Source organism: Fundulus heteroclitus, chromosome 13 (assembly GCF_011125445.2).
Source record: "Fundulus heteroclitus isolate FHET01 chromosome 13, MU-UCD_Fhet_4.1, whole genome shotgun sequence".
NCBI classification, from domain to species: Eukaryota; Metazoa; Chordata; class Actinopteri; order Cyprinodontiformes; family Fundulidae; genus Fundulus; species Fundulus heteroclitus.
Window position 1 is genome coordinate 13466753 of NC_046373.1, and position 26780 is coordinate 13493532.

Genomic DNA, 26780 nt, shown 5'->3' on the forward strand with positions numbered 1-26780 from the left:
GGTATTGATTTGGGCTGGCCCTTGCGGTCAAAAGCAAGGGGAGTTTCAAAAGAAACAAACTATGGAAATTAAAATGTGCTTTCATCTAATAATTGACTTTGTAATCTTAGCTTGAACGGGCCTTGAGAGGTTTAGAAGAGTCTCAAGGAACATGGCTGAAAATGGTGCCTGTCAATGGGCTCCAAGATTAACACAATTATCGGCTTTATCCACATGCATGCAGGATACACTGCACTGCGCTAACTCTTATCTACAGCAGTCAATTATAAATATTAATTTTGGTGGAGCAGAATGAGCCTGACCCTTGATGAGTCTTAACTCAATTTACATTTTTATAGACGTTAACTCATAATCTACAATCGTTAAATTTACAAGGCCCTCAGTTCCTGGTGGTGCATAACTCCTGTGTGGTTTGTTTGTTTCCAGTTGACAGGCAGGTTGGAAAGGGACTGATTGAAACAACAAGAATTATGATTACATGACTGAATTGCAGCATGGATGTGCGCTTTTAAGATTCAGACAACCAAGGAATGATAAGTAAAACATGGCTATGGCAGCTAATTTCTGCAACTTAAAAAGAGAAACAAAATGAAAACAGCTAAATTTCTAAGATTTATAGTGAGATGAAAAGTATTAATTTTGATTTTTAAACTTAATGCTATGGCGCTGAAAATCAAAATGATTACTTTAAATCTTATATTTTTTATACCTCTGAATGTCATAATCATGATTTTAAAAGTCTGTATTGTGGCTGAACCACATAGGTAGGACTTTGAAGATCAGATTTTATTATAAACTCAGAATTATCAGTTAAATGCTAATAACTGTGACACACACACACACACACACACACACACACACACACACACACACACACACGCATGCATATATCTATCTATCTATCTATCTATCTATATAGATAGATAGATAGATAGAAGTTGAATGGATGTGCGATTTCAAACGGGGAAACTGACCTCCAGGCAGGCGTCACTGGAATCTGCTATATTTTCTTTACATGAGCGACATCTAGCGAGCAGTCCTGTTACTTCAAGGAAGGAATGTACGTCATGTCGAATCTCCACCAATCAGCAGTCGCGTGTCTGAATTTGAACGTCAACCTTCCACAGACCAAATCAGACTTTGTTTTTCCTCCCTTCCTACCGCATTTTCGGAAATTGTTCACGTCTTTCGTTTCAGAGAAACAAGCAGGCTAAAGAAATAATCGTGACTTATTTTCCCCGGTAGGTTCGCCGCGCTTTTTCTGTCCTGCGTAAACGTCGCTGTTGCTAAAACTAGCCGTGAGTGCAGACAAACCGCTGTGCGTGGGGTTGCTTAGCTAGCAGTAGCTCTTATTATGTTGAGCTGCCGACGACCTGAATAAGGGAACGTGCTTCGGAAAATCCACACCGGGTGCTGAGCCATGAGAGAGAGGGAGAGAGCCCAGAAGAAGTCCTTCCAGCAGAGTCTGGAGGACATCAAGGAGAGGATGAAGGAGAAGAGGAACAAACGGCTGGCTAACGCCGCAGCTCCAGGCAGGGGCCGCTCCAGAATGATAAACAAGATCGCCGGTCAGTGTCTGATCTTCATAATGCAATATACCCTGACTCCCCATATGTTGAAGGTACTTATTATTAGAGCTTCGGGTTGCACAGATCCAGAAGTGCAGGGGGGCGACGAAGTGACAAAACACAAGAAAGACCATGCAAATGCATACAAAAAGATGGTACGATTTAATGACTGCGCCATCTATACAAAGCTACCACAGCCACAAATACTGCAATATATTAGTTTTTAATGCAGCAATCTCCACCCTGAATAATAACTTGTATTTCTCCAGTCAAAACAGGTAAAGTTGCATTATTCTGCGCGGATTGTTTAGAACCGTAGCAAGCGGGGTTTAAAAAACCCATCAGTAAAATTAACAGGTACACTTTCAATAGCAGTGGGCCCAGTGTGAGTTTACATTCTCTTTTTATTCTCTCTGTTCCAACCTATGAGTGTTTTTAATATCTCTTTCATGTCTTGGTTTGATATCTTCTACTGATCTTAGTTTTGAACAGCACTTTGGGCAATCCTGCTATTTTGTTTTGTTTTTAGAAATAATTTGGATTTGGGGAAAATACTATCTTTTGTTGATTTATTATTTCTGAACTTTCTCTTAGCGCCCAGTCCTGCAAACAACATCCTTAAAGGTGTGCAGCAGAACAACAAGGCGCTGGCCATGGCCCTGGAGGCTGAGAAGGAGAAGGTGAGGCAGGCCAACGCAGTGATCCTGCAGCTGAAGAGAGAGCAGCAAGCCCTGTTCCTTCACCTGCTTCTCCTCAAGAAAAAGCTGAAAGAGCAGGAAGCGTTGGCAGCAAGTGCCTCACAGGTACACTCTCAGGTACTGACGCCCGTTTCAAGTATTTCTTATTGAACCAGATTGCTCAATTTCTCAGTGAAAGGGGTCCAGCTATCACAGCACACCACTAAAGTAGAGATTGTTAACTTGTGTGTTGGCAATGTTGCGTTTATTTGTGTGTCAATCTAGACTAGATCAACAAGGATCCAAGAGGAAATCCCAAACCATGTAAATTTTTCAAGGTGAGTTTAAAATAAATTGTTTTTGTTTGTTTGATCTGCGGATCACCAGACATTAACTTCCCAATCGCTGACTGATGGATTGGGGCATCCCTGTACGTCATTTATCCTGCCTTGTTTACTGTTGGCATTCGTTTTGTTTTAATTCTCAGGGGGAAGCGACGCAGCCAGCAGCTTGATTCGCTCATTATGTGTGATGCTTCACCCATCTGTGCAGGTGATTTTGTTTTTTTTATTATTATTATTATTATTATATTTTATGCTGATACAGATTTGTTTACCAGTAGTAGGGCTGTGCGATAAATACATTTTATTGATTAATTCGAAAGTTCTATGTTAGAGGGTGATAGCAGACAAGCTCTGTAGATGATGATGATGATAATATTAATAATACATTTTATTTAAAAGGCACCTTTCTGGACACTCAAGGTCACAAAAGGACGTACAAAAGGATAAAAAAAACACAATGTCAGAAACAAAGTCAAAACAAAAAACATTAAAAAAAAAATACAGAGGCTGGGGCAGGGAAATTGATATTTAAAGAGAATAGGCTATCTTAAATAGATGAGTTTTGAGTAGTGAGATGAATGTGTATGTGGAAGAAACAAAGCTAAGCAGACAAACTCTGAGCCAGTTTTCAGATCAAGAGGTTGAAAGAAAGCACATTACATTTCAGTAAAAGCTCAGCCAATATCTATCTATCTATGTAACTCAGCCGATCTGCCCCCCAGATGTTGTCACAGCTAAACAGAACGCCAGGCCAGATGTTGCTACCATGGAGAGAAAAAAACAGAGAACATAAAGTGGAAAGTTGAGATAACAACTAATAATGTAAAATTGGAGAATAATAGAAGAATGTAGCAGAGTGAGGGAGTGGGTTTTGATGTCTTCCAGCAGCCTAAGCCTATAGCAGCATAACTACAGAGATAGCTCAGGATAACCTGTGCCTTACTAGGTTTATTAAGCCTGGGGTTAATAAACCTAGTAAGTTAATTTAATATAAAAGTTCTGTTTACTTTGGCCTCATGTTAGAAACAGGGCAGTGTAATTCAAATACTCTGTCCTCCTGACAGAGACGGATAGCTCTCCCTCTAATGAGAGAGCGGTGTACGCGGAGGGGCGGAGTGATATTACACACCTGGGACGAATATTTAGTGCACTTTATAATCCGGTGCACCTTATGTGTGGACATGGACACATTAATTCAGTGCGCCTTATTGTCAGAAAAATACGGTAAATCGTTTATATTGAGATGGTCTGTGTTACGTTATTATTAGACTTTTTTTTTTTTATTCCAGTTGGTTATTTTTCAGCTGTTTCTGACATTTGTCTACAGCTCTTTGTTAAAAGAATGTCCCTGTGAGATGTTTGGGATAAAGCTTTGATTCAGAGATGCCAAATTACTTTATGAAAAGAAAAACATCAAAATAAAAATTGTATGTCGGCATTCAGTCTAAAAATATTGAGCTGTTATTTTTGGCCCATATCGCCCAGCCCTATTTGGCTGTATTAAGCACTACAAAACTATCTAAAAAAAATTAGTAATAAGGTTTTGGAGTTATTCCTAAACAACTATGCAACACAAATGTTAGTTAATCCTCTAAAACTATCCTGTTCTTAAGCTGCTTTTTATGGCAGCCGTGTTGTCTTGTATTAAAGTGATTGACGCTCAGATTATCGTAACTTGCTGCCTTTATTGTTAAACCGTTTGTCCGTAGGCTCCCCGCCGTCTAAAACCAGCGGACTCGGTAACGTTGACAAAGAGGTTCCGCTGCCATCCACGGTGGGCGTGAGGCGTCGTCTCACCGACAGGAGAAAGAGGACACGCTCTGAGCGCGTGCAAGAACAAACCCCACTGAGCAACGCGGACCCGGTGGTAGACCCCGGGCCTGTGATCCCAAGCCCCATTCGCAGTGACAGCAGACCTCTGAATCAGAACCAGCAAGGAGCAGAACCAGAGGCAGCAGATGCCGCTGACGCCGAGGAGCTGCTTCACTCCACTCCTGAGCCAGCGCGCGCTAAGAAATCACACCCGCAACCCAGCAGGAAACAAACCCAGCAGCAGCCTCAGTCCAAACCCGTGCCGACTTCACGGAAACCCGACAGAGGCCGCAAAGCCGACCGCGTCCCGTTGAAGAAACCTTGGGAGAACCCCAAGCCCAGGGCCCGCTCAAAGAGTCGGGAGCGCTCGGCCACACGGGGCAAAGCGGCCGCCCCGCTGCAGAGCAACAAGCTAAACTCCTCGCTGGGATGCAACGACACGTTTGACTTTGACTGCGAAGAAACTGTCCACGTTACGCCCTTCAGGGCCAAAGCGGAGGAGAGTAAGCCAGCGACACCCGTCAACGAAGAGACGCCCGCCCAAGTCGCTGCAGCTGTCGCTCAGTCCAGCTCATCACCGTCGCCGTCGTCCGACTCGGAGGGCAGCTTCTACGTCCCTGAGAAGAGAAAGCGCAGATGCTCTCCCGTCAAAGCCAAAGTCATCAACACTCGCAGAGGCCGGCGCTCACAGGTCGTCAGGAAGAAGGAAAACGTCCCTCCAACTCCAGAAATCTCTGGTGAGCTTTTTACAGTAGAGGTTAAGTGGTTTTCTCCTTGTTTTTTTTTTTAACATCTCTAATATGTCTTGTACAATGTTTTAGTTTTCAGGGATGAAGAGTCAGACTTGAAGGTCCCAGAATCTGGGAAGGGTGAAGATGATCTTCATCAGTCTCCTGACCTTGGCTTCCTAAACAGCCGAGATCCTGTTGGGCTGGGACAAGAAAACTACCAGAGTGAGTAAAAGCGAGGAGCTAGACTCAGGATGAAGTTATCTGCTTGTCAATGGATGTAACCAGGGTTTCTTTTAGTGTGGAAAAATCTGGTGACATATCTAATTAGGTTGCAACATTCTCCAAGCCTGAATAGGGTTGGGGGAAAAAGGTAAGATTGTGAAGAATGTTTTTCTTTCCAGGTTTTTTTTATCTGTTTTTATTCTATATTTAAAAGCTGCCGCTGTCCAGCCACCCATCCTTTCTTCTTACCTCGGTTCTGTGGTTTATAGCAGGTTCTGTATTCAATGCTTAACCACTATAGTTCCTACAGGTGCTGTATTCAGCGTTAAAGTTTATAAGAGTTTAAACAGACGGGATTATCGTCATATTTGGATTAGGCAAACGTTCTCGGTATGTTGAATTAACCATGTGGGGCAACACGTGAAAACCTTTACTGTTGTAACACGCCACAGACACATTTATCCCGTTGTAAGCCATCCTCAGAAACTGGGTGTGTTTACAAAACGCAGATATGAGGCCCGTTTACACTACACCTAAAAACCGAGCCATGCCAAGACCGGTCCGAGCTTGGTCCAGTTAACTGAGATAAATGCAGCCGTTTACACACAAGAGTTATCTCGGTTTTTTGTTCCTTGGTTGCTCCTCGCCCCCTAGTGGCGATCTGCGGTACTACCGCTCTTTGGGATCGAAGGCGGGACCGAGCAAATCAAAATGGCGGCACCCGTAATATTCAGGATGTTATTGTTAGACATAGAGTCGGCTTTTGGGACGTGGATAAGACAAATGAACGTCTAATAAGGATTTACAGACGCAGGAAACAACAACAGACGCTGAGGTTCATAAGCAGAGTCATCACAGGAAACCGTGTGGCACGGTAAGGAAGCTAGTATTATTATGAATGTCTGAAATTTGTCTGAATGGAGTGTGAATCGGGACGTGCAGCCAGACACGCCGGGAAACCCGCTGACAGTCAGCTGACTGTAAGGGGATGACGCGGTGTGCTCATGCGCCCCTCGTTATCAGGGAACCGGGCTAAAAAAAACCAGTCCGAGACCTGGTGGGGAACTGGTCTGCAGTTAGCGCGGTCCGGTTATCGTTAGCGCGGTCTGGTTCAGTCTGCTGACCGTTTACACACAAGAGTTATCTCGGTTACCGAGCTCGGACTGGTCTCGGCTCGGTTAAAAAAGTGTAGTGTAAACGGGCCTATGTTTACCCAGGCAGGTAAAAATTGATCACGACTCTGCGTGCTCCCTCTCCTGGCGGGAGTGTGAATTACCTGCGTGCAAAGGCACATTACGCTGAGCTGAAAGTAGATGAGCGACAACTCGGTTCCGGGGAAACGCTAAAGGCTCGTTCACACTTGGCATTACTGTGCACAGACTTTCCAAGGATGTTACCCTTGATAGTTGAGCGCATCTGTTGCCTACATTTCTGGTGACAAATTCCTACGTTTCCCACACTTTCTGCCAGAGGGACAAAGCGGGGGATTGGGTAAAATGTTTGATTAGCTAGCTGTGCTGAGCACCTACAGTATTTTTTTTCTCAACGGGGGGTTTATATCGGGGGGTGTTGTAAACATTTAGGGGGGCTCTGGACATGTTAGGGCTGGTATGGGGACACTCAGGCACGAACTGGGTGCCACAATTTGTCTTGTACAAAGTTTTTTGAACTCTAGATTTTAAGCTTTCATGGTTTCCCAACTAAAAATAAAGCTGTTCTCTGAGACCAGGTTGCTTAATACACCTTGGGTTAAATGTTGTGATGTTGTTAATGTAACTGTAATATAAATATGAACCACTTTTCTACAGAAAAAAACCTTTTAATATGCAGTTCAACCATCCTCAAGTCAAACTGTTTTTTAATGAGAGAGAGAGAAGCCACAGCCTTTAAGTTCTACTTCACAGCTCTTTCCAGAAAAATCTTAGCGACTCAGGGTCACATTACAACTAAAATAACATTTCCATGTTGTTTGCCAGTTAAGTAATATGTACAAACATGACCTATTATATGTCTGAGAAATATACATTTTGGAGGTAATGTTTAAAACCAATGCTTTAATTTTCTGTGAAATGGTCAGATTTGCTCTACAGCACATCAAATTGTTGAAGGCATAAATACAGCTCCGATCAATAAAAACAGGTTTGTAGAATAGTAGGGCAAACACTGCACTGTAAAAATATCTATTATAAACTCTTTGGACTTCATTGCATTTGTAGTTTTAAAAGAAAAACTAATTTTGACCCCAAATTGTGCAGGAATCCTAGTAAATCATGCTGTTGTATCTGATGTTTACATTAGAACATTTCCTTCCCAACCAGTTAATCATACATTTAAAAAGTTTTTGCTGGATTACTGCATCATGAAAATAACCAGCTTTTCTTTTTCTTTGATCTTTGTTTTAAATGAGCTTTTTGGTCGCAGCTTGTGCAGATTACACCAACCTAAGTTTTTATTTTTATTTATTTATTTATTTTTTCTTTCTTTCTTTCAGAGCCTCTGAGGGACGCAATGAAGGGCTGTTTCCCTACTATCAGCCCTCTGGTTGATGCCGAGATGATGAAAATAGACACCGTCCTGTCAAATTTTGGAGAAGCCTCTCATGAAGGTTCTTTTTTAACAAGCAAAACACCAAGCTTTGAACCTCACAAGAAACGTAAGTCATTAATCAACTCTCCTGGACAGAGTTGATTTCCCTTTTTTCAATTAGAATAAAATGAAATCATAACCTCCTTTGGTTCCATTTGTCATTGAAACGGTCCTAATGTCACCAAACTTCCTCTTCTGTGGGTTTATTGCGATCTGGTCTTTAATTGTTAACCTTTGTACGTGTTTCTGCACCATTTAATTGATTTTTGTCCTTTCCTGCACTTCACATCTTTTCCTCACATTTCTGCAGGTGGGGTTGGTGTAAGGTCAGCAGGGTGGGGCTTGAGTCTGTGTGATGTGACCAATATGTCCTCCGCAGCCTACCGTAACTTCTGCCACGGCCCACGCCGCTCCGACGCTCGCAAACGCCGCTGCACCATGTCCGTCGACTACAAGGAACCGTCATTAAATTCGTAAGTTTGCTAATTATCTTGCGTATATATTATTTAACTAAAACATTAAACTGGTGTTAATTGCTTCCTGACAGAAAGCTTCGCCGCGGGGACAAGTTTACTGACCTGCAGTTCCTCCGCTCTCCGGTTTTCAAACAGAAGCCTGGCAGGAAGTCCGTGCAGAAATCCAGGAAGTCTTGCAGCCAGCAGCCGTTTGAAAAGTACAACGAATCTTTTGTTGGATGTCACTGAAGTCGTCTTTGACACCAGTTTCCTTAAGATTCTCATTTTTTTGTGTCCTGAGTTTTTTTTCTTTTTGGAGCGTGACTGTGATCAGTTTGTTTTAAATTCCTCTTTTCTTTATATTTGTCTACTTTAAATGTAGCAGGATTCAAATATGGTGAAATACTTTTTACTTACCGGTGTTTTAAATGTACTATAAAAAGACATAACATCTGTGTAGTTAATTCCTTATCGTACTGTAATGTGAAAAGTTTTTTGCAACTTAAATGATTGAAGTAAAGAACACAAACGCAGAAAACACCAAATTAGCCTCGCATTTGTTTTATTTAGTCTACAAAATAGGCTAATTCTAGGTCAATAAAACCAATTGTACAAAGAGCATGAAATATATTTTTTTACAGACATATTACAAAAGGTTATTTTTCCTAAACTTTGGAAAGTACAAACACCTTTTTACAAAACAGCAAAACTACATTGTATTGCACAATCTTTTCATTTATCTCCAGAGTATAAAGTTATCAATCTCCATCTGCAGGACAAAAAAAAAAAAAGAAATAAGATAATAAATTAAGACCTTGTCTTAAACATAATTCTTCTGAATTTAAAGCACATAAATAAGAATAAACTCTAGATAATTAAAGTAGTTCTGAGTTGACAGTGTAATCCATAAGTAGAAGAAAGAAGGACAAGAGGCTAAAATTCATGTTAATACTTTGGGGAAAAAGTGCATTTTGATAGTCGGAACTGCCCTTTGTGGGTTAATGGGGGGGGAAAATGTACTTTAGGGATATATATTTAAAATATACATTGGGCATAAGTGCTTCAAAATGATTAAAATATGTACAAAATTTAAAGGTTCTAGTCCTCTTTTGGCAGGATGAACTCATCGCACACAAACCTGAGCTGCAGCGCTGTTCATGCTCATAACTACAGAGTAGGACAGGAGAGCTTCAGCTCGTTTTGCTCACAGGTAACAGTTATTCTCAAAGACTCGACCCATCGAACATTTGGCTCCTTCACATGACAACCTGAGTCAAATGAGAGCAAAAGGCAAACACTAAGAGGCTGTGTAAAAAAACAAACGTAAAACCCCATGAAGTTAGATCTGTGGAAAAATATTTCAATCAGCTGTCAATGTTTGATCATTTTCAGGAGCAAATAACAGATCCATCGCAGTTTTGTGGGTCGCACAAAGACATTTTTTTTTTTTTTACAATCAGAAATAGTCTCTATTCTTCAGTGTCTACATCCCTACAGGCCGATCTTTCATAGGAGGAAGCGATTCAGGATGTGGGCCAGCATGCGTCGAACAGGATTCTGAGACTCACTCCTCGATCTGTAATCCGTTTTTTCCCCGTCCTCTGCGTTACCCGCTAACTGAACCTTTGCTGGGATCCTTGAAAGGAGAACCTTTCATCTTCCATCTACTTCTCGATGAGGCCTGCCTCTTTGATCTTGGTGTAGAAGAATTTCTCCAGTATGTTGGCACACTTGTAGTACTCGCTCTCCGGAGCGTTGTACTCGCGGCAGTTGGTGAAGATGCGCTGCATGTCGGCCATGAAAAGCTTCCGCGTCGTGTAGTACCGGCTCTTAAGGCGCTCGCTCATCGTCTTCAGGTCTGTGGATAGAAACAAAGTTAAAAAGGGCACCGAACAAGTCTTTTAGTGTTGGTTGTAGAATAACAGCACTGGTAAAAGTGCTGAAGGGTGAAGGACCCTAACCTGACTCTAGCCAGATGGATTTCGCTCCGCCTAGCTTCACTCACATCCATCTGGGATCTCTCCATAGGAATTGCCTTTATTGAAGGCTGGGCCTTATAAAAAATCCTTGCATATGATTGGATAAGACACTTGTCTGTCATCTTTATCGACGTGCTATTTCAACCACTCACACCGAAGCTAACCCGTGACGCTGACGAGAGAGACGCAGGAAAAAACAAAACTTTTTTTTTTAATGTGTTTGCGGCTCTAGTAACACGCGTTTTATTGACAGTGAGCTGACAGGAAGAGGGGGGAAGACAGGCGGCAAAGCGCCGCGGGTCGGAGTCGATCCCGGGCCGACCGCGTTGAGGACTAAAGGCCTCCTAACATGGTTCGCGCTAACCGCTCCGCCGCGGAAAACAAAACTTGCCAAATCCGGTCGGGAGAAGGGCGAAAACATCGTTTCCACCAACAAAAGCCTTCAGAGCCGTTCTCTGATGTTCTTTTAATATTAGGTAGATTGGACAACACGGAAGAAATAGCAGCATCAATGTTAACGCTTGCTTCCTCCATGCGAGCCGCCATTGCTGTCTGAATCAAAACAGTCTCACGGTCGCTTCTCCACTACGTCACATCTATGAAACTCCAGCCCTGCGTCCTGATTGGCTAGACAATAAAATTGGTTGGAGAAATCACTCTCTATGGGAGATGTCCCAGATGGATGTGAGTGAAGCTAGGCGGAGCGAAATCCATATGGCTAGAGTCAGGTTAGAAGGACTCTGCAGCGGAGACAAAGCCGAAGAGCAGCTGATGGTGGCAGTCGGCTGGAATTGTATGACTCAACCATATTATTACTACCGAGACAAGTACAGATAGGACCAAGCCTTGAGAAGAGTGGGTGAGGTGGCTGGTAAAACTTTAAAGCGAAAGCGCCATTGTAAGATAAAATTTCGGTTTAATCCACTCCGTTCACGGTGGTCCTTTTAAAATTATTGTCGCTTTTCAGTTTTTCTGGGCTTTCGGAGAACAACCATCTCGCTTCTCCTCTCGATTGTTATTCACACTTTGAGAAACCATGGAGCAGTGGGGAACCTTCCCAGGAGTTGCTCGCCTACCAAAATTACTCCAAGAGCACGTGTACAACTCATCGAGGCAGGTCAGAACAAGAACCTAGAACAGCATCTGAAGCACTGCAGGATTAACGGGGCGGCTGTGGATTAGCAGTCGTCAGTCAGGAAGTTGTGGGCTCTATTCTAGCTTCCTCCACTCGTGTTGATACTCGCTCTGGGCAAGGCAACTTAGGCTTAACCCTAAATTTAATTATGTGTATGAACGTAATTAAGTGTAGCTGTGATAATACCCAAGGTGTTTGTCTAGTCTGTGACCTGAAATGTACTATATAAGTTGAGATATATACCACTTGCCTGTTTCACATTTACCAACAACCTTGATGGAAACTGTTTCACGGACTGATAAAATAAACTTTTTGGAAAGTGTGTATTGCGTTACATCTGGCATAGAACGACCACAGCATTTCAGCAAACAAAGCACATCATAGCTACATTCAAACACGGCGGTGGCAGTGTGATGGTCTGGGGCTGCTATTCGGGACTTAGACAACATGATGGATTCTGCGCTCTACCAGAAAGTCAGTCTGGGGTTTTAAGCTTGAGCACACAGAGCAGTTATAAGAAGAAAACCACCACTGTGTACCTTTCAGCTTAAAACAACTAACAAGCTGTTATCAAGATCATACACACCCATGGGGAAGCGAATAACTTGGTAGTAACCTGGTGCTTCAGTTTTCTTCACAGGCTCCATGAAAGGCCAGGCGTTCTGGTGACTCTAAAACACACACACACACACACAACATCAATGAGTTTTCTTTGCGTCTTCCTGGGATCCCACTGACACTTTCTCACTAAAACCTTGATTTTTCTTGCAAAGATTTTTGGTGCTCTTCCCAAGTATATTTTTGCTAGTATTTCTGGACAGAAGTGATTTGAGAGTTTTTGTCTATGCAGGATAACATGATTTAGCTTTCTAAAACTCCAAACATCCCCAGATTTAGACCCAATCTTCAATAAGACGAACAGGAGATGACATGGATGGAGAGCTGCAGCAAAAACAAAGAGGCGTTTGCACCTTGTCCAGCTGTGGTCATCAAACGGAAATGAAATGGTTTAGAACACAGAGTGACTTTAAGAAAGGCAGTAGATTTAGATAAATATCTCCCCTGAATCAATTATGGAGATTAACTGAATTTGATTTAGGCATTTTTAAGATCTGGAAAAGTATGAGCAAAGAAAACAGGATGGAAATTTTTTTTTAGACATTATTTAGGTATTATTACCAATCATATTTTTCTAAAAGTTGTATTCCTCCATCCATCTAATCCAGTTATTGCAGGTTCCACATTCAAAGCCTGACCTCTGTGAAACTCTGTGCCATACATCGACTCTGCAGTTTTGCATTTACACATTATAATGAGCTGGAAAAGGAGAGCTTTGGAAATTTGAGCCTGGAGCTTTGACATGAGAAAGGTGTAGGAACCATGCTACAGCCCACCTTTACATGCTGCAGGATGGTTTTCAGGGTGCTGTAAAGTTGCTCGGGGTCCTTCAATTCCTTCCTGGAATAACAAAAATTTTAAAAAAGCGCATAAATTGATCAAAGCGTTTTGTTATATCTTTATTTACTTATGTTTAGACCTATTAATGCAGTGGCCAGAATAAGACTTTAGTTTCATGTATTTCTTGTCCTAGATCAAAAAGTCTTGCCTATTTCTAGTGTGTAAAATCCTTTTAATCAAATCATCAGCTGAGGGACTAAAAAGGTGAACTCTTAGGCTCTTACCCCTTGCCTGCAGGCTTCCAGCCAGTCTCACCTGTTGAACAAAAAACAAATAGTGTCATGAAAGCGTTCAGAACGGCTCAGTGCGCGGCTGTTTTTCTAGAGCGTGTGCCGTGTGGTTCACGGTAACTTACGGATGCCGGGAATGCTCTCGATGGGAATCTGCCGGACCCCGTCCTTAAAACAGGACAGCCCCGGGTAGACCTTTCGGATCTGGGCCTGCTTCCTTTCTATCAGCTTCTTGATGATCTGAGGGAGATACAGCAGTCGCTGAGTGTGCAGACAGGTGGAGAGAGAGGCGTGTAAGACTATACCAGGTCTGCACCCGGGTACCTCCTTCTGCTTCTTGATGATAACGGAGAACTCCGTGTAGGGGATGCTGGGGTTGAGTTCGCAGCCCATCAGCGTTGCTCCCTCGTAGTCCTTGATGTAGCCCACATACTTGGTCTTAGGAACCTTAATGTCCTTTGAGAAACCCTAAAAGGGTATAAAAAACAACCAATAAATAAAAAAGTAGAAGGATTTACCTTGTCTACCTAAAGCTAATTGCTATTCGCATTCATTGATCTAGATAAATTGTTACCTGTTTCTTGAAGTACCCAATAGCGTACTCATCAGCATAGGTGAGGAAGTTGAGTATTTCGTGTTTTATGTGATATTCCTTTAGGTGGTTCATTAAATGAGTCCCATAACCCTGCAACCCAAAGGCAAACATCAGACTCAGATGACACAACAACGCTGTAAACAGTCATGTTACGATTTCATCTTTTTACGTTTTGGACATAATTGAATGCTTCGGATTTCAACAAACAAATGTTGAAATCAGAAATGATTACCGGAGTAAATACAACAAGCAGCTTTAAAAGATTTTTTTATGGGGAAAGGCTATCCAAACCACCCACCAAAAACAGGTTAGCCACCCTTGGCCTTGCCCTCAAGCATTTGTAATGATTGCTGTTTTACGTCACTGTGTTTGGCATTTTGGCCTCATTTCTACAGGCTGTTTTAATTCTGGCACATTGGAGGGTTTTAAACCTGAACAGCCAGTTTAAAATTTTGTGTGTGTTTTGTTCTATCTTTTTTATTTTTTTTGGAGCCATTCGCAAATGAACTTGTTGGTGTGCGTCAGATAATGTCCAGCTGTTTAAGTCAACGTTGCTTGATCTTAACATCACAAACTGAAGGCTGGACGATCTCCCTTCGGATATTCCCAGCAGTCCCGGCTCATCGCACTAACACCGCCGTGTTTACCTGTAGGCGTGGTGTACTTTCTCTGAAATCCTCAGGTAATTTTACAGCAGATGCTTTAGACGTTGTTATGGTTTGGTTTCGCAGAGGTGGGTAGTAATGAGTTACATTTACTTGAGTAACTTTTTTGGGGGGAAAAGTACTGAAGGTAATTTAATGCGGCAAACCTTTAGCTTTTAGCTCAGTAATATTGTTTTGAAGTCTAACCTTATGCATTTTGGGTTTTTTTCCAAACACATACATGCTGTTTCTGGTAAAAGGAGACTTGGCTGCCTTGTTCTAGCGTTATTTTCTCTCTCCTGAGTCAGCTGCACCATTTGGTGGTTCAGTAAATATAGAACAAACAGGATAAGAAGCACTCAAAGTAATTTACACTGTTAAAGTATTCATCAATTACCTAATCAGGTGTTAGTGTCAAAAGATTTATGTTGTGACAGAATGGGATTTTGCTTTATATGTCAATTTTGTCAACTTTATTTTATCATAGGAACATGCTAGAATATAGAAAAGGCTTTTTCTACCTCCACAATATGGAACAGTCTGAAAAATGTCTTGCAGCTTGACAGCTTGATCTCCCTGAGTGATTTTAAAGCTAGAATGATTATCTTAGAGATCCATACATCCATACATCTTCCTGGTTAAATAAAGGTGTTATATAAAAAAATGCACATGATTATATTTTTGTCTGTATAATTGCATCATTTTTACAATCAAACCATTACTCACTACTTAAGTAGTATTTTCACCAAATAACTTTTTACTCTTGAGAATGTATATATAACTTTTTATTTTCACTTATATTATTTTTGAAGTAACACTATTCTTACTTGAGTACAGTTTCTGACTAATCTACCCATCTCCATTCATTTGTGACTTCCTGGATTAGATAATGTGCTCTTGGAGTAATTTCAGTAGGTTGGCCGCTACTGGAAATCTTCATTGTTCTCCGTTTTCTCCATTTGTGGAAAAGTTCTCACTGTAGTTTGAGTGGGTCACAAAACCTCAGAGAAAGCTTAGTAAGCCTTTCATCCTGCCAATGGACTTTGTTTCTTCATTATTCTTCAATGGAAATTTATTGGGGCAGAAAGTGTTGCTCTTTATAATATTTTAGCCTACTTCATGTTGATAGACAGGCTCTATATAACTGATTTATTTATTTTATAGGTCAGGAATAGTGAATAAAATAATAATTAGAAAATTGCATTTTGTGTTTATTCAGGTTATCTCATGGGTATTAAAATTATTTTGATGATCAACGACATTTAAGCAAGGCCAGAAAGCAAGAACAACAAAAAGAAATCTGCAGAGGAGCACATAGTTTTTCACAGCACTATAAATCAACATCAGGCGGTGAAATAAGTAAGGAACTGTTCCCACCTTGACTTGCTCATTGGATGTGACGGCACAAAAGACGATCTCTGTGAAGCCCTGCGATGGGAACATCCTGAAACAAATCCCTCCGATGACGCGGCCATCTTTTATCAGAGACAGTGTTTTATGTTTCCTGGCAAAGAAAAAAAGAGACACAGGTGTCCCCACTGTGCCTTAAACTTGTATATTCCTGAACAAGGGGGACAATAATAAAGCCCGTTTAGAAATACTCACGGGTCAAAGACCAGTCGGGTGATGTACTCCTTGGGCATCCGGGGAAGCTGGTGGGAGAAAACGTTCTGGAGTCCAACAAGCCACATTAGGATCCTCTTGTTTGGCTTCTGATTGAGCGAGTTCCCGATGACGTGAAATTCGATTACGCCTCGCCGCTCTTCAAGGCGGGCAGCTTCATCCCGAGCGGAATGAGCAGACAGCAAACTGGTCTGACCAGGAAAGAGAGAGGTGAAAAAATATCATGAGTTGTATACAAGGGAAAAATCTGTACCAAGCCTTAAAATAAATTCTTCTTTGATTGCTGTGGTATAATCTCATTCACAAAAATCCAACCTTTAATTTTAAAAGTTACTAAATGAGTGAAGAAAATCTTAACTTAAGGAATAATTGGTTTGAACAAAGGAACGTAATCATACACAATAAATTGCAACATGCTCCCCCCCGGTTATTGTTTGCTATATGCAATGAAACACCGGCAGCTGACATTTATCAAAGCAAGAATATTTACAGAATTTAAACAGCCGATGTAATCCAGAGAATTTGTTAATATGCTGATGATGTGTTGCTCTTTCTGGAAAATGCAAACCCTGCTCTTTCAGAGACAATAACCATAGTAATTAAGTTCTCAACAACTTCAAACTCTATTGAATGGAACAAATCAAAGGCTCTTCACATCTCCTCTAATGTTCATCTCCCTCCAAACATTCCCTTCCAGATTGGAAACATCAGGTACTTGGGCATCAATATTTCTAACAAGCTGAATAAGCTAACACAATTAAACCGTATCCCACTACTCAAATTAATAGAAGACGGTTTCACATAGAGACAGCTGGAGATAGGCACCAGCACCCAACAAGGGACAAGGATAAATGAAAATGGATGGATGGGTGGTTTCACATAGTGAAGAACTCTCCCTTGCTCACTCATGGGAAAAGTGTGTGCAAATAAAATGATGATACTTCCTAGAAACTATATATATATATATTATCTATGATCCCAGTGAAACCACCACAGACTTGGTTCAAAAGACTCAAATAAATGTTTTATGGACATCTAAACCTCTATGCAAAAGCTCAAGAACTTTACTAAAAGGATAAAAGTTAAGGAACATTGTAACTTCTAAACTTCAATAAATATTATCTGGCCCATAGATTACAATATATCTTAAAATGGACCATCAGTCTGTGTATAGAAATTGAAGAAATGCTATGTAGGGAAATCTGCATCTCAGTTTTTCCATGTCTGCCATTTAATTAAGCTGCATTGCTGTTTTAAAAACATCTATATCAGTAAATCTCTGACAGCCCAGTGGGACTATATGAAAATGAATAGGTCTTTAATTCTCCCGTGCAGACGGACATCCATTTGGAACAACCAGGACGTCCTGTAAAATAAAAAGGTTCTTAACTATTTAACATGGAGGAGTAAAGGATTAAACAGAGGATATATTTGATGGAAAATATTTCATACCCTGTAATGTTTTAAAAGATTCATAAGGCAATGATAAAGCTACATTTTTGAAGATCAACAACTAAACTCAACAATCCAGTCCTAATTTAGGATTAAACAAATAAACACAGGAGTAATAACCACCTTCAATAAACTTCAACACCGAAAATTATTCCCAGAAAACTTTGAAAAACCATTAAACTTTCAGAAATAGATTTAACAACCTCACTCCTTATCAGTGAATGAAATGTTGGTTTATCTAGCGGTACAGATCTTAACTGTAAGTGCTTGTATGGAGGAGACTGGAGCTGATAGCCTGGTGATGGATGGCCTAGGGTTGGTAGGTCTACCCCCTTGTTGTGGTATTTTTTGTGTGTGTGCTCGGGCCACCTCCCTAGTGGTGGGCCCCCTTCTGGTGGCCTATGGCTCCTGACAATGTGGTGGGCTGGCTGTGGGCCGCGGGGGCTCGCCTGGTTCTGGCGGGCTCTTAAGGAGATCTCACCTGCTTGCTGCTGAGGGTTGTTGCCAACATCCGGCACTAAACATGTTTTTTTTATTGGTCTGATGTAATATTAGAATCATAAATGTAGTGTTTTCATTAATTGTATGTAGAATATCATTGTAAAAGAAATAAAGACTTCAAAATGTCAGTCTGTGTGCAATGAATCTATATATTATGATTGAGCTACTGAAATAAAACAACATTTCAGTAATATTCTAATTTATTGAATGTAACTGTACCGTGTACAACAGCAAAAGGTTTTCTCCTAAAACATTTTTGGATCATCGATTTGCCAAATGACCCATTGAGCACCCACTTTTACTTTTCTGGTAGAATAAACCTGATTTTCATTTAGAATCTCCTGTTTTTTCCATAACTTCAACAATCTCATGCGTGTTGACACGGTTCCCAAGTCCCTTGGAAGGGAATCAGGTCCACGACATTTAAAAAGATGTTCCAACATACTGAACAGTGGGCACGAGGTGCCTTTCCACATATCCATCCTATATTGCAGACCAAACTCAGCTAGAATGTTTGTAGCTAAAAAACTAAAAGCAACTTTCTAAAATTCAACTCAAGCACATGGTTCCAGTCAAAGTCCCTGTAGACTTTAACAAACTCTTCACTTTACTTTGCTGATGATAGGAAAGTAAAGGCACGCCTCACACACTGCAAAAACGGATCTAAAAATAAGCTAAATGTTCTTAAACATAGTGTTTTTGTCCTTGATCTGAGCAGGTAAATATGATCATTTGCCAATGGAATGAGTATTTTGACCCCTAAAATAAGATAAGTAGAAATCCTGCACTTGAAATAAGATGATGGAGATGAATTGTTCCTATTTTTAATGGACAAATCTTATTCTATTGGCAGATCATCTTATTTACCTGCTCAAATCAAGGACAGATACACTAATTTTAAGAAAATTTTTACTTATTTTTAGTTCCGTTTTTGCAGTGCAAACAACAGGTTGGCAAGTACAGTAGATGGAATCTGCTTTTTGTTCACAATTTCAAAATGCAACTCTTTGCTGCAGTTGGATACCAGCTCCAATTCATTCAAATCAAAGATGGGATTTTTGTTGTTGAAATTTTCAGTGTTAGATGACGGATTGGTATGGCAACAAAAGATAACTGAAAGGTATCTCCAAACAACAAATGAAAGGAAACATGAAGATCGCAAACAAACCAAAACCTTTTCAAAAGAAGAAAGCAGCATAAAGAAAGTATCCAAGGTCAGATTATATAACTATAATCTCTTCTGGTATATTTTTAACCTCAAATGGTTCAGATCATGTTCTGAAAATACTAAAATGATCAGATCTGAAACTGAATCAAACGATCAGTAGTACAAAATAACCCTGACATACTGACAGCTTTGTCTCTTTGGCTGCTCCTCTTTAAATCTTACTGGGTACGACACAAAATGAAGAAGCAGTAAAGGAGCTATGTCAGCTTTGGAATATTATGATTAAAAATATCACAATTTTCTTTAATGTTTAATCTAAACACCAGCTTTGACTTGTTATATACTCTATAATGTTTTTTTTTTAAGAAATCCTCTGTGCTTAACAGAGTTGATCTAAAGGTTACCTCTGGAATGGTGGCAGGGTCACTGATGGTCGCCATGACTTCATTGATGAGGTCCATGGGGATGTCGCCCACCACCCTGGGTCTCTTGTTCTCTTCATGGTGAAGCGGCTCTGAGGTTTTACGCTTTTCTCCAACTGGGAAACCACCACAAAGCGTTCTTTTAAATCCTCATCCCCGAAGTAAACAATACTCAGACATAAACCAGCTTCAGCAGCCATTTTCTTATTCGCTTAGTTTGCCCCGATGTTTTTGGTCAATGAAACAACGTTGTGACCAGCACTCGAACATGTGACCAAATTTTCAGTTTATGGGAATCCGTTTGTAAAAATCTGTTGCATGCGATCAGCAATCTCTTCACATAATATGGCTTTAAAGTGGGTAGAGGGAGACAGTCAATGCAATTCTGGCTAGCAAATTGCTGTTTTATTATTTTTTAACGTTTCAACTTGAGTAACTGTGATACCTGGGTTTGACTCCAGAACAGAGGTGGGTTTCCTGGCAGGGCTGCCGCTGCCGCAAGTGGACGGGTCCACTGACACAGGACTGGTGCTGTAGTATATTGGCCTGGCTACTGGGGGAGCACTTATCACTGCATGGACAAAGTAAAGACATTAGACATCAGTAAAGATAAACCTGAATATATATTCTGATGTATTATGTGACTTTTTTTTTTTTTCAAATACCACCTATTAGTATGAATATCAGTAACAAATGTGTCTGGGGGTTTGCATCACCTGTGTGGATAGGAATCTGCCCTCCTGTTGCTCCCGCCAAGAAGTCTTGGCTCCAGATGGGGGAGCTGTGACTGTAAACTTCCTCTTCCAGCATGGATAAGAATCTGAGGGGGGAGAACACAGTTAGGACGTTGCTATACTGAAAATATACATTAAATGCTGAACTGCAGTGGTGTTTTCAAACTGCATCAAGTAAAACCTTTTGTTGCTTTCTTTATTAAAAAAAAAAAAAAAAAAGAAGAATAAAATAAATAAACATTTTCTGACTGCAATTGTGTGAAATATTTGACTGACCTATTTTAGACATTAACTTTATGCACTTTGTTTTTTTATTATTATATATATATATTTTTACCATAGATTATGCTCTTTGCACAGCTTTTTTGGGTTTAATGTTTCTCCTTCCTAGAAGAAGAGGTTGGGAACTTTCTTTGGCACATTGCTTCAGTGTTTAGCTGTGTCTTTACCCATTAGCTACAGTATGTACTCTCTTTGTTTTTCTTCCTTAAGCCCTCCCTGCTCAACACTTCTGTGATTAACTGCGTCTCATTCTTGGAAGAAGACCTTACATGTCCTATCCCTGGCATTGACATCAAGCATGCTCTTTGTTTTTCCTTGACATGGAAACTATTCCTGCCTAGTACTGCAGTAGAACGCTGCTTTGTTACTGAACGAAGCCATTGCTGTCTTTAACTTCATGTTATCTGTTTGTCTTTTTTTCCCATTTAAAGTACTCCTAATCCAGTACTACTGTGTCTCTGTCTTGTCCTTCCAACGGCACGTCGGTTTCAGCTGAATAATCATATCTAAACTGCACCTGTCTTTTTTTTTAGTGAAGAGACAAGAAAATCTATTTGTTGTGAATTGGTGCTACATAAATGGTGGTATTGTTTATAGTACTGTTGCCTTGACTCAAGGCAAAAGCTTTTTCCCTGTTGCCATCAGACTGTGGACCCTGCACCACATTTCCATCACTGCATCTCAATCTAACATTACAAATGCTGCCGAACTTGTAGTTTCTAAATGCGTTTTTGCACAAATGCCTTTTTGCACCATCGTTTCTGCACATAAAAACGGTCTTAAAATATTCTCCTGTACACCGTGATCGCACACTGTTCTTTCTCCTGCGTTGCTTACATTTCAATTTATACTGTAATTTACAACCTGCATGCAACGAAATTTCGTTCTGTATGCACTCTGTACATACAAAATGACAAATAAAGATGTCTAAGTCTAAGTCTCTAAGAAGGTGCTGGGTTTAACTCCCGGGCTGTTGTCTTTCTACATGGAGTTTGCATGTTCTCCCTGTGCATGCGTGGGTTCTCTCTGGTTACTCTTCCTCCCAAAAGTCCAAAAACATGACTGGAGGATGGATTACCCTTAGGTGTGAGTGTGCAAGGTTTTTGTGTCTCTGTGTTGCCTTGTGATGGACTGGCCACCTGTCCAGGGTGTTCCCTGCCCCCTCGCCCACTGATCGTCAGAGATAGGCACCAGAAATTAAAAGAAGTGTGCAATTGAGTAGAGTGATTTCGTCATGTTTCCAGTTTTGGTTGTATTTCATGTGCAGCACTTTGAATCGTCTCGTTACTGAAAAGTGCCACATACATAAACTCGCCTTGCCTTCACCTAACGCTGCTACGTGTTTCACTTGAGGGCCGCCACAGGTTGAACGCTAGTGGCATCAATCTGTGGTCCATCGCCATGACCGCTGTTTGTCTGTGTGCACTTTCCGCTGGTGTTACTTACTTGGGAAAGTGTGTGAGAATGAGAGTGCGTTTCTCAGGAGGAAGCTTGTCCTTCTCCTGCCTGGCCTGCTCCAGCAGTTGCTTTCTCATCACAGTGAACACGGAGCGCAGCAACGTCCGGCCGAAGATCTGCGTGGTCTCGTAGCGGGGTAGGCTATCACAGAACTGCGGCACGTTGCAGTAGCAGAGCCACCTACAAAGTGTACACACAGATTATAAAGTGTGTAGAATACATTAATCTGGGGCAGGTGGATTTAATATCTGCTTAGCCCGACCTGGTGTAGTTGACTTTGTATCCAACTGCGTCATCACTTGGTACCCTTTGGCGTCTTTGAGACGGCGTTTCCAGCTGCCAGTAGTTGATCTGGTTCAGGAACATCTTGGCCAGCTCCATGATTGTTTGTCGTTCCTTTGACGGTAGATGGCTGAATTTGTACTGTACAAAATTGTTTACTCCCTTTTCGGGGAAAAAAAGAACGAGAGGTAGTTGAGGCGACGCCACAAGTGCTAATAAAATGCATAGTTCTTTTCAAGCCAGAGACGTAAATGACCTGTTCGATGCTGGGCTTTTCAAACGGGGGACTCTCTTGTGCCTCCAACATTGGCTTACCCATCTGTAGGATAGATTTTCTCAACAACTGTAGGAAACAGGAAAATGTGTTATTTGCTTCTGTGCACTGCAGACCTAAAAATCATGTCTTCAAAGTAAGGATGCAGGAGGTTACTTTGAAGAGGGAGAAGTAGACTTGTTTGGTGTCAGCATCCTCCTCTTTGTGAACACAGGTGTACAGATACTCCACATCCAGAACGATACCTAGTAGTCTGTTCATTTCCTCTTCAGAAACGTTTTCGAGATGAGTCACGTGATCACCTGAGAGGGGAAACAAAAAGCGATTATCAATAAAATACTAAATTTTACATCAACACTGAACTATTTAGTGCTGTAGATGTTGTTTTTTTTAGTACCTAGGGTGTGAGAACAGCTCCGACAAGGTTCCTGCAGGTTTACCGTGTTGGACAGCTGGTCAGTTTGAGGAGGGGTTGGAGGCGGGTTCTGACTTTTCCAGCCATTACACTTACAGGCTCCTTCAGCCTACGGCAAACATGGCTGCAATTAGTAAGAGAGCAGGAACACAAACAAGTGCAGGTATCCCGTACATTTAAATCAGTTACAGAAATCCTTCATAAGTTACATTTTTCCAGTCCCTTCAAAAAGTGCAACTTGTATGATAAAGTCATGCCAATTAAATGAATCAAGCATCTATTTCTGTTAAATTTGATAATTGCTTAAGGCTCTTGAAAATGTAGTTTCTAAAAAAAATTTAATGATATATACATATATATATATATATATATATATATATATATATATATATATATATATATATATATATATATATATGAGCTTTGCAAAAAGTGTCCAATTACTCTAAGCATTCATTACTTGGTTGGGGCTCTTTTTGCATGAATTACCGGGTCATCTTTTGACCTCTTAAGGCTCTGATGGCATCAGCCATCATCTATGGTGTAGTTTGTTGGAGCAGCAGCTTATCTACAGCTGAGAGGAAGTGGTCAGATAAGCTCATCAGGAAGGCCAGCTCTGTTCTAGGATGCCTCCTTGACCAAGTGCATATGGTGAGAGATAGAAGCCGCCCTGGCAGAACAAATCACTGTTGGAACAGCGTGTTCCATCCCATGCATGAAGCTGCTGCAGAGCTGGAGGGCTACTTCGGTGAGACCGCTGCACACTAGATACGCAAAGGAGCGTCATCACAGATCCTTTCTTCCCAGCATCTGATAGACTTTATATCCATTCCTGCTCCCAACAAATGTAATAAGAGTTTACATGGGGGTTTGCAGTTTTTCATGCATAAATGTACATACATGTTTTGCTATTTTTTCTATATCACCCTATCCAGACACACATTTAATTTCTATTTTTAATAACTAAGAACTGTAAAAAGTTTTTCTTGTGTGGCAAATTTGGTCTTTGCTGCTGCTATGCCTGGATTTCCCCCTGTGGGACAATATAGGATCTAATTATTTTAATCAGTGACGAGTAGCAAGGTGGCCATAAGCCCAGAAAACTCTGCTGAAGAATTAAGGAAGACCAGGCTGCTTTACCGGCGACCTTCAGCTCATTTGCATCATCTGGCGTCTCATTTTTATTCTGACGATACCCTATAAGGGGGTTAAGGTAAAGCCACTTTGCTGGCCAATCAAGCACAGTCATTAAACACTGTATTGGTGCTTTTGGCAGTGTGGGCAAAAGTCTTGCTGGAAAATTAAATCCAAAGCATCTCCATGAAGCTCATCAGCAGAGGAAAGCGTGTGGCAAAGTGCTCCAACATTTCCTGGATGGCTCTGGTTTGGACTTGGCTCCCCAAATCAGCACTGTCTGTTTACACTGAACCCTAACCCGCTTCCTCCAGGGCAGGGTTCTGGAACCTTAGCCAGAGGTAGTCTTGATAACTTTGCTAAATAATTATAGAGAACCGATCAGTGTTTTTAAATGTAAATGTAATTTTTAATACCGGGTTTTAGAAACTTTTATATTCAGTTTGTTTTTTCCTCACTACATAGACTTATCCCCATTTTACGAGTTACTGAATTCTGTGTTTTCATTAGCTTTAAAGCCATAATCATCAAAAATAACAGAACTTGTTTTGAAATGTGCCACAGCGCGAGGCGAGTCTGTATTGCGGCCTATATACGAGTTTTACTTATCGAACTGAATTACAGGAATAAACAAGCTTGCTCTTGTTCTAATTTACTGAGAAGCGCTTGAGGTAAACAGAAACCGGCTGTAGCTGTATTGGCACGGAAACGCAGGGTGTGTGTGGTCGAGGCATCTACCGCGGTCAGCTGGGCTGGTACTGCTCTGAGCATGCGCAGAGAAACGACAACAAACTCCGCCCACCCCAGCAGCTGTCACCCTGTCAAAACAAAGACCCCGGTCCCTCTTTGCGGATCGTAGCTGCAATAAGCCCGACAAAACTCCCGTGTTCGCCTGCATGTCTACTCTGACAGACACCCCTGGCTCGGGTCAAATGCTCAGCTGGAAGCTTGGTGAAACTAACACACAGAGGGACGCAGGCGCCTCTGCTCACAGCCAGCGACTTCACACAAAAAAAAAAAAAAAAAAAACTAGCAGCGCCGAGCCAATGTTTACGCTCACCCACCCCCCACCTTGACAGAAACGGGATAACGCTGTAAAAACACGGGAGCTTGCAGCTACAGGGCCGCTGCCCGTGATCCTGAGCGCAACGTCTACACTTCATTTTATTGCATCGCTCGTTTCATAAACTGCCTCTTCCATGCAAAATTAAAAAAAAAAAGAAAAAAAAGAGAAAAAAAGAGAAAAGAACTGGCACGGCAATGGCTTCCTTTGCTGCGCTTGCATTTTATCTACTGCAGTCATTCCAACAAGCTCTTCGTGAGGATTTAAACAGAACTGCGGTGCTTTTTTAAGGTCTACCGTCTGTGAACGGCGCGTACTTTGCAGGATGAATACACCCCGAGCTTTTCCAGTTTCTTCGGCCGCGGCGAGGAGCGGAGTTGCGCCTTCTTCGCGGCTATGCGCGCAGATCCTCCGGCGGCGCCAGAGCCCTCCGTCCCCGCGGCTCCGGGAGCGGCCGGAACCAGGCCCGCGGCTCCGACGGCCGGCGAACCTTGTTGAATCCCCGCGCTGTCGGCCATGACTGCACACCGAAACCCCGAAGGGATCGCAGGCCCGGGGAACACGATCGCTCCGCCGTCCGCTCTATTCCACAGGCGGAGGATCAGACATGGCGCTCATCCTTATTTTCAATTTCTCGCTGTAGGCCCGGTTTCCTCCGCTAGGGGACTCGGGCTGGACGGACCAGCCTCACCGACTGCAACTTTGAGAGGAGAGGTCACAAAACGCAGCTAATCTAAGGGGGGTGGGGGGGATTTCAAGGTCAAATCTGTTGGAGGGAAAAGCGAATGTGAAGTTAGAGTACTAGTATCCAAGCCATCTATTAAAAAGAAAGTAAAAAAAACAACAACAAAAAAACAATGCAGCTGCATGGACTATTCAATTATTTAGCATTTTGTTCTTTTAAATTATTACAGTGCCTTTTACTCATTGAAGTTTTTCACATTTTTATTCCAAATATTTATGACATAAGAGGAAAGTGATAAATGGTTGAAACATTTTAAACCCCCTCCCCCAATTTATGCTGTTACCCTTAAATGAAACCCAGTGCAACTAATATCGTTCCATAGACGGATAATTAGTGCACACAGAGTCCTCATGAACATGAAGTAACACACATCACGATTAAGTCCCTTGAACATGAGAGACAGGTCAGGGATGTTTTAAAGTTAGACTATAAAACCATAAGAAACATGGTAGTGACAGCATCATGACATGGGAATGCTTTATTTCGGCAGGAACAGGAAAATTATCATTGATGAGAAGACGAATGGGGACCTGAGGGAAAAAAACTAACAAAAAAAAAAAAAAAAACGGATGCAGGCTGCTAAAGACCGAAGATTGGAGCAGGGGGTCCCCTTTCAGCTGGACAGCCCTATACATACAGCCAGAGCTGCAATGGAACGGTTTGGTTCAAAGCATATCCATGAATAATAATGGCCTAGTCAAAGTCCAGACCTAAACCCAATTAAGAATCTGAGTTACGGGTAAAGGGCCAACATTTTGACTCTGTAGATGTTAAAAGTGTAAAACCATGTA

The 26780-nt window shown here is 41.5% G+C and overlaps 2 protein-coding genes across 4 annotated transcripts; one reads left to right on the forward strand and one right to left on the reverse strand.

The window, feature by feature from the left end:
- The first annotated feature begins 1079 nt into the window (after window positions 1–1079).
- Window positions 1080–9713, forward strand: sgo1 (shugoshin 1). 3 transcript variants are annotated; one of them, XM_021319538.2, is made up of 9 exons: window positions 1080–1568; window positions 2163–2383; window positions 2531–2583; window positions 2733–2797; window positions 4299–5138; window positions 5223–5354; window positions 7846–8007; window positions 8320–8413; window positions 8488–9713. In XM_021319538.2, exons 1-9 carry the CDS (start codon window positions 1421–1423, stop codon window positions 8642–8644), a joined length of 1872 nt encoding a protein of 623 aa, XP_021175213.2. In that variant the 5' UTR covers window positions 1080–1420; the 3' UTR covers window positions 8645–9713. The 3 variants fall into 3 exon arrangements, with proteins under 3 accessions (XP_021175213.2, XP_012724065.2, XP_021175212.2); XM_012868611.3 differs by having other exon boundaries at window positions 1082–1568; window positions 8251–8413; XM_021319537.2 differs by having other exon boundaries at window positions 1082–1568; window positions 2163–2371; window positions 8251–8413.
- kat2b (K(lysine) acetyltransferase 2B) lies at window positions 8941–25954 on the reverse strand. Its single transcript, XM_021319536.2, has 18 exons — window positions 25562–25954; window positions 23030–23156; window positions 22789–22934; window positions 22615–22701; window positions 22339–22520; window positions 22065–22256; window positions 20319–20422; window positions 20048–20173; window positions 19585–19718; window positions 16042–16250; window positions 15814–15940; window positions 13772–13882; window positions 13522–13665; window positions 13323–13437; window positions 13192–13222; window positions 12904–12967; window positions 12096–12180; window positions 8941–10253 (listed from the first exon to the last, which is right to left on the reverse strand). Exons 1-18 carry the CDS (start codon window positions 25760–25762, stop codon window positions 10060–10062), a joined length of 2379 nt encoding a protein of 792 aa, XP_021175211.1. The 5' UTR covers window positions 25763–25954; the 3' UTR covers window positions 8941–10059.
- Window positions 25955–26780: the final 826 nt, after the last annotated feature.

Bases quoted from the DNA above. Each gene is read 5' to 3' on its own strand.
- kat2b (XM_021319536.2), bottom strand. From the start codon at position 25,762: ATGGCCGACAGCGCGGGGATTCAACAAGGTTCGCCGGCCGTCGGAGCC. The intron at 22,702-22,788 runs GTAACCTCCTGC...TGTTTCCTACAG, and splicing joins TCTACTTCTCCCTCTTCAAA to TTGTTGAGAAAATCTATCCT. The intron at 10,254-12,095 runs GTGTGTATGATC...TTCTATCCACAG, and splicing joins AGTTATTCGCTTCCCCATGG to ACCTGAAGACGATGAGCGAG.
- sgo1 (XM_012868611.3), top strand. From the start codon at position 1,421: ATGAGAGAGAGGGAGAGAGCCCAGAAGAAGTCCTTCCAGCAGAGTCTG. The intron at 2,384-2,530 runs GTACTGACGCCC...GTGTCAATCTAG, and splicing joins CCTCACAGGTACACTCTCAG to ACTAGATCAACAAGGATCCA. The intron at 8,414-8,487 runs GTAAGTTTGCTA...GCTTCCTGACAG, and splicing joins AAGGAACCGTCATTAAATTC to AAAGCTTCGCCGCGGGGACA.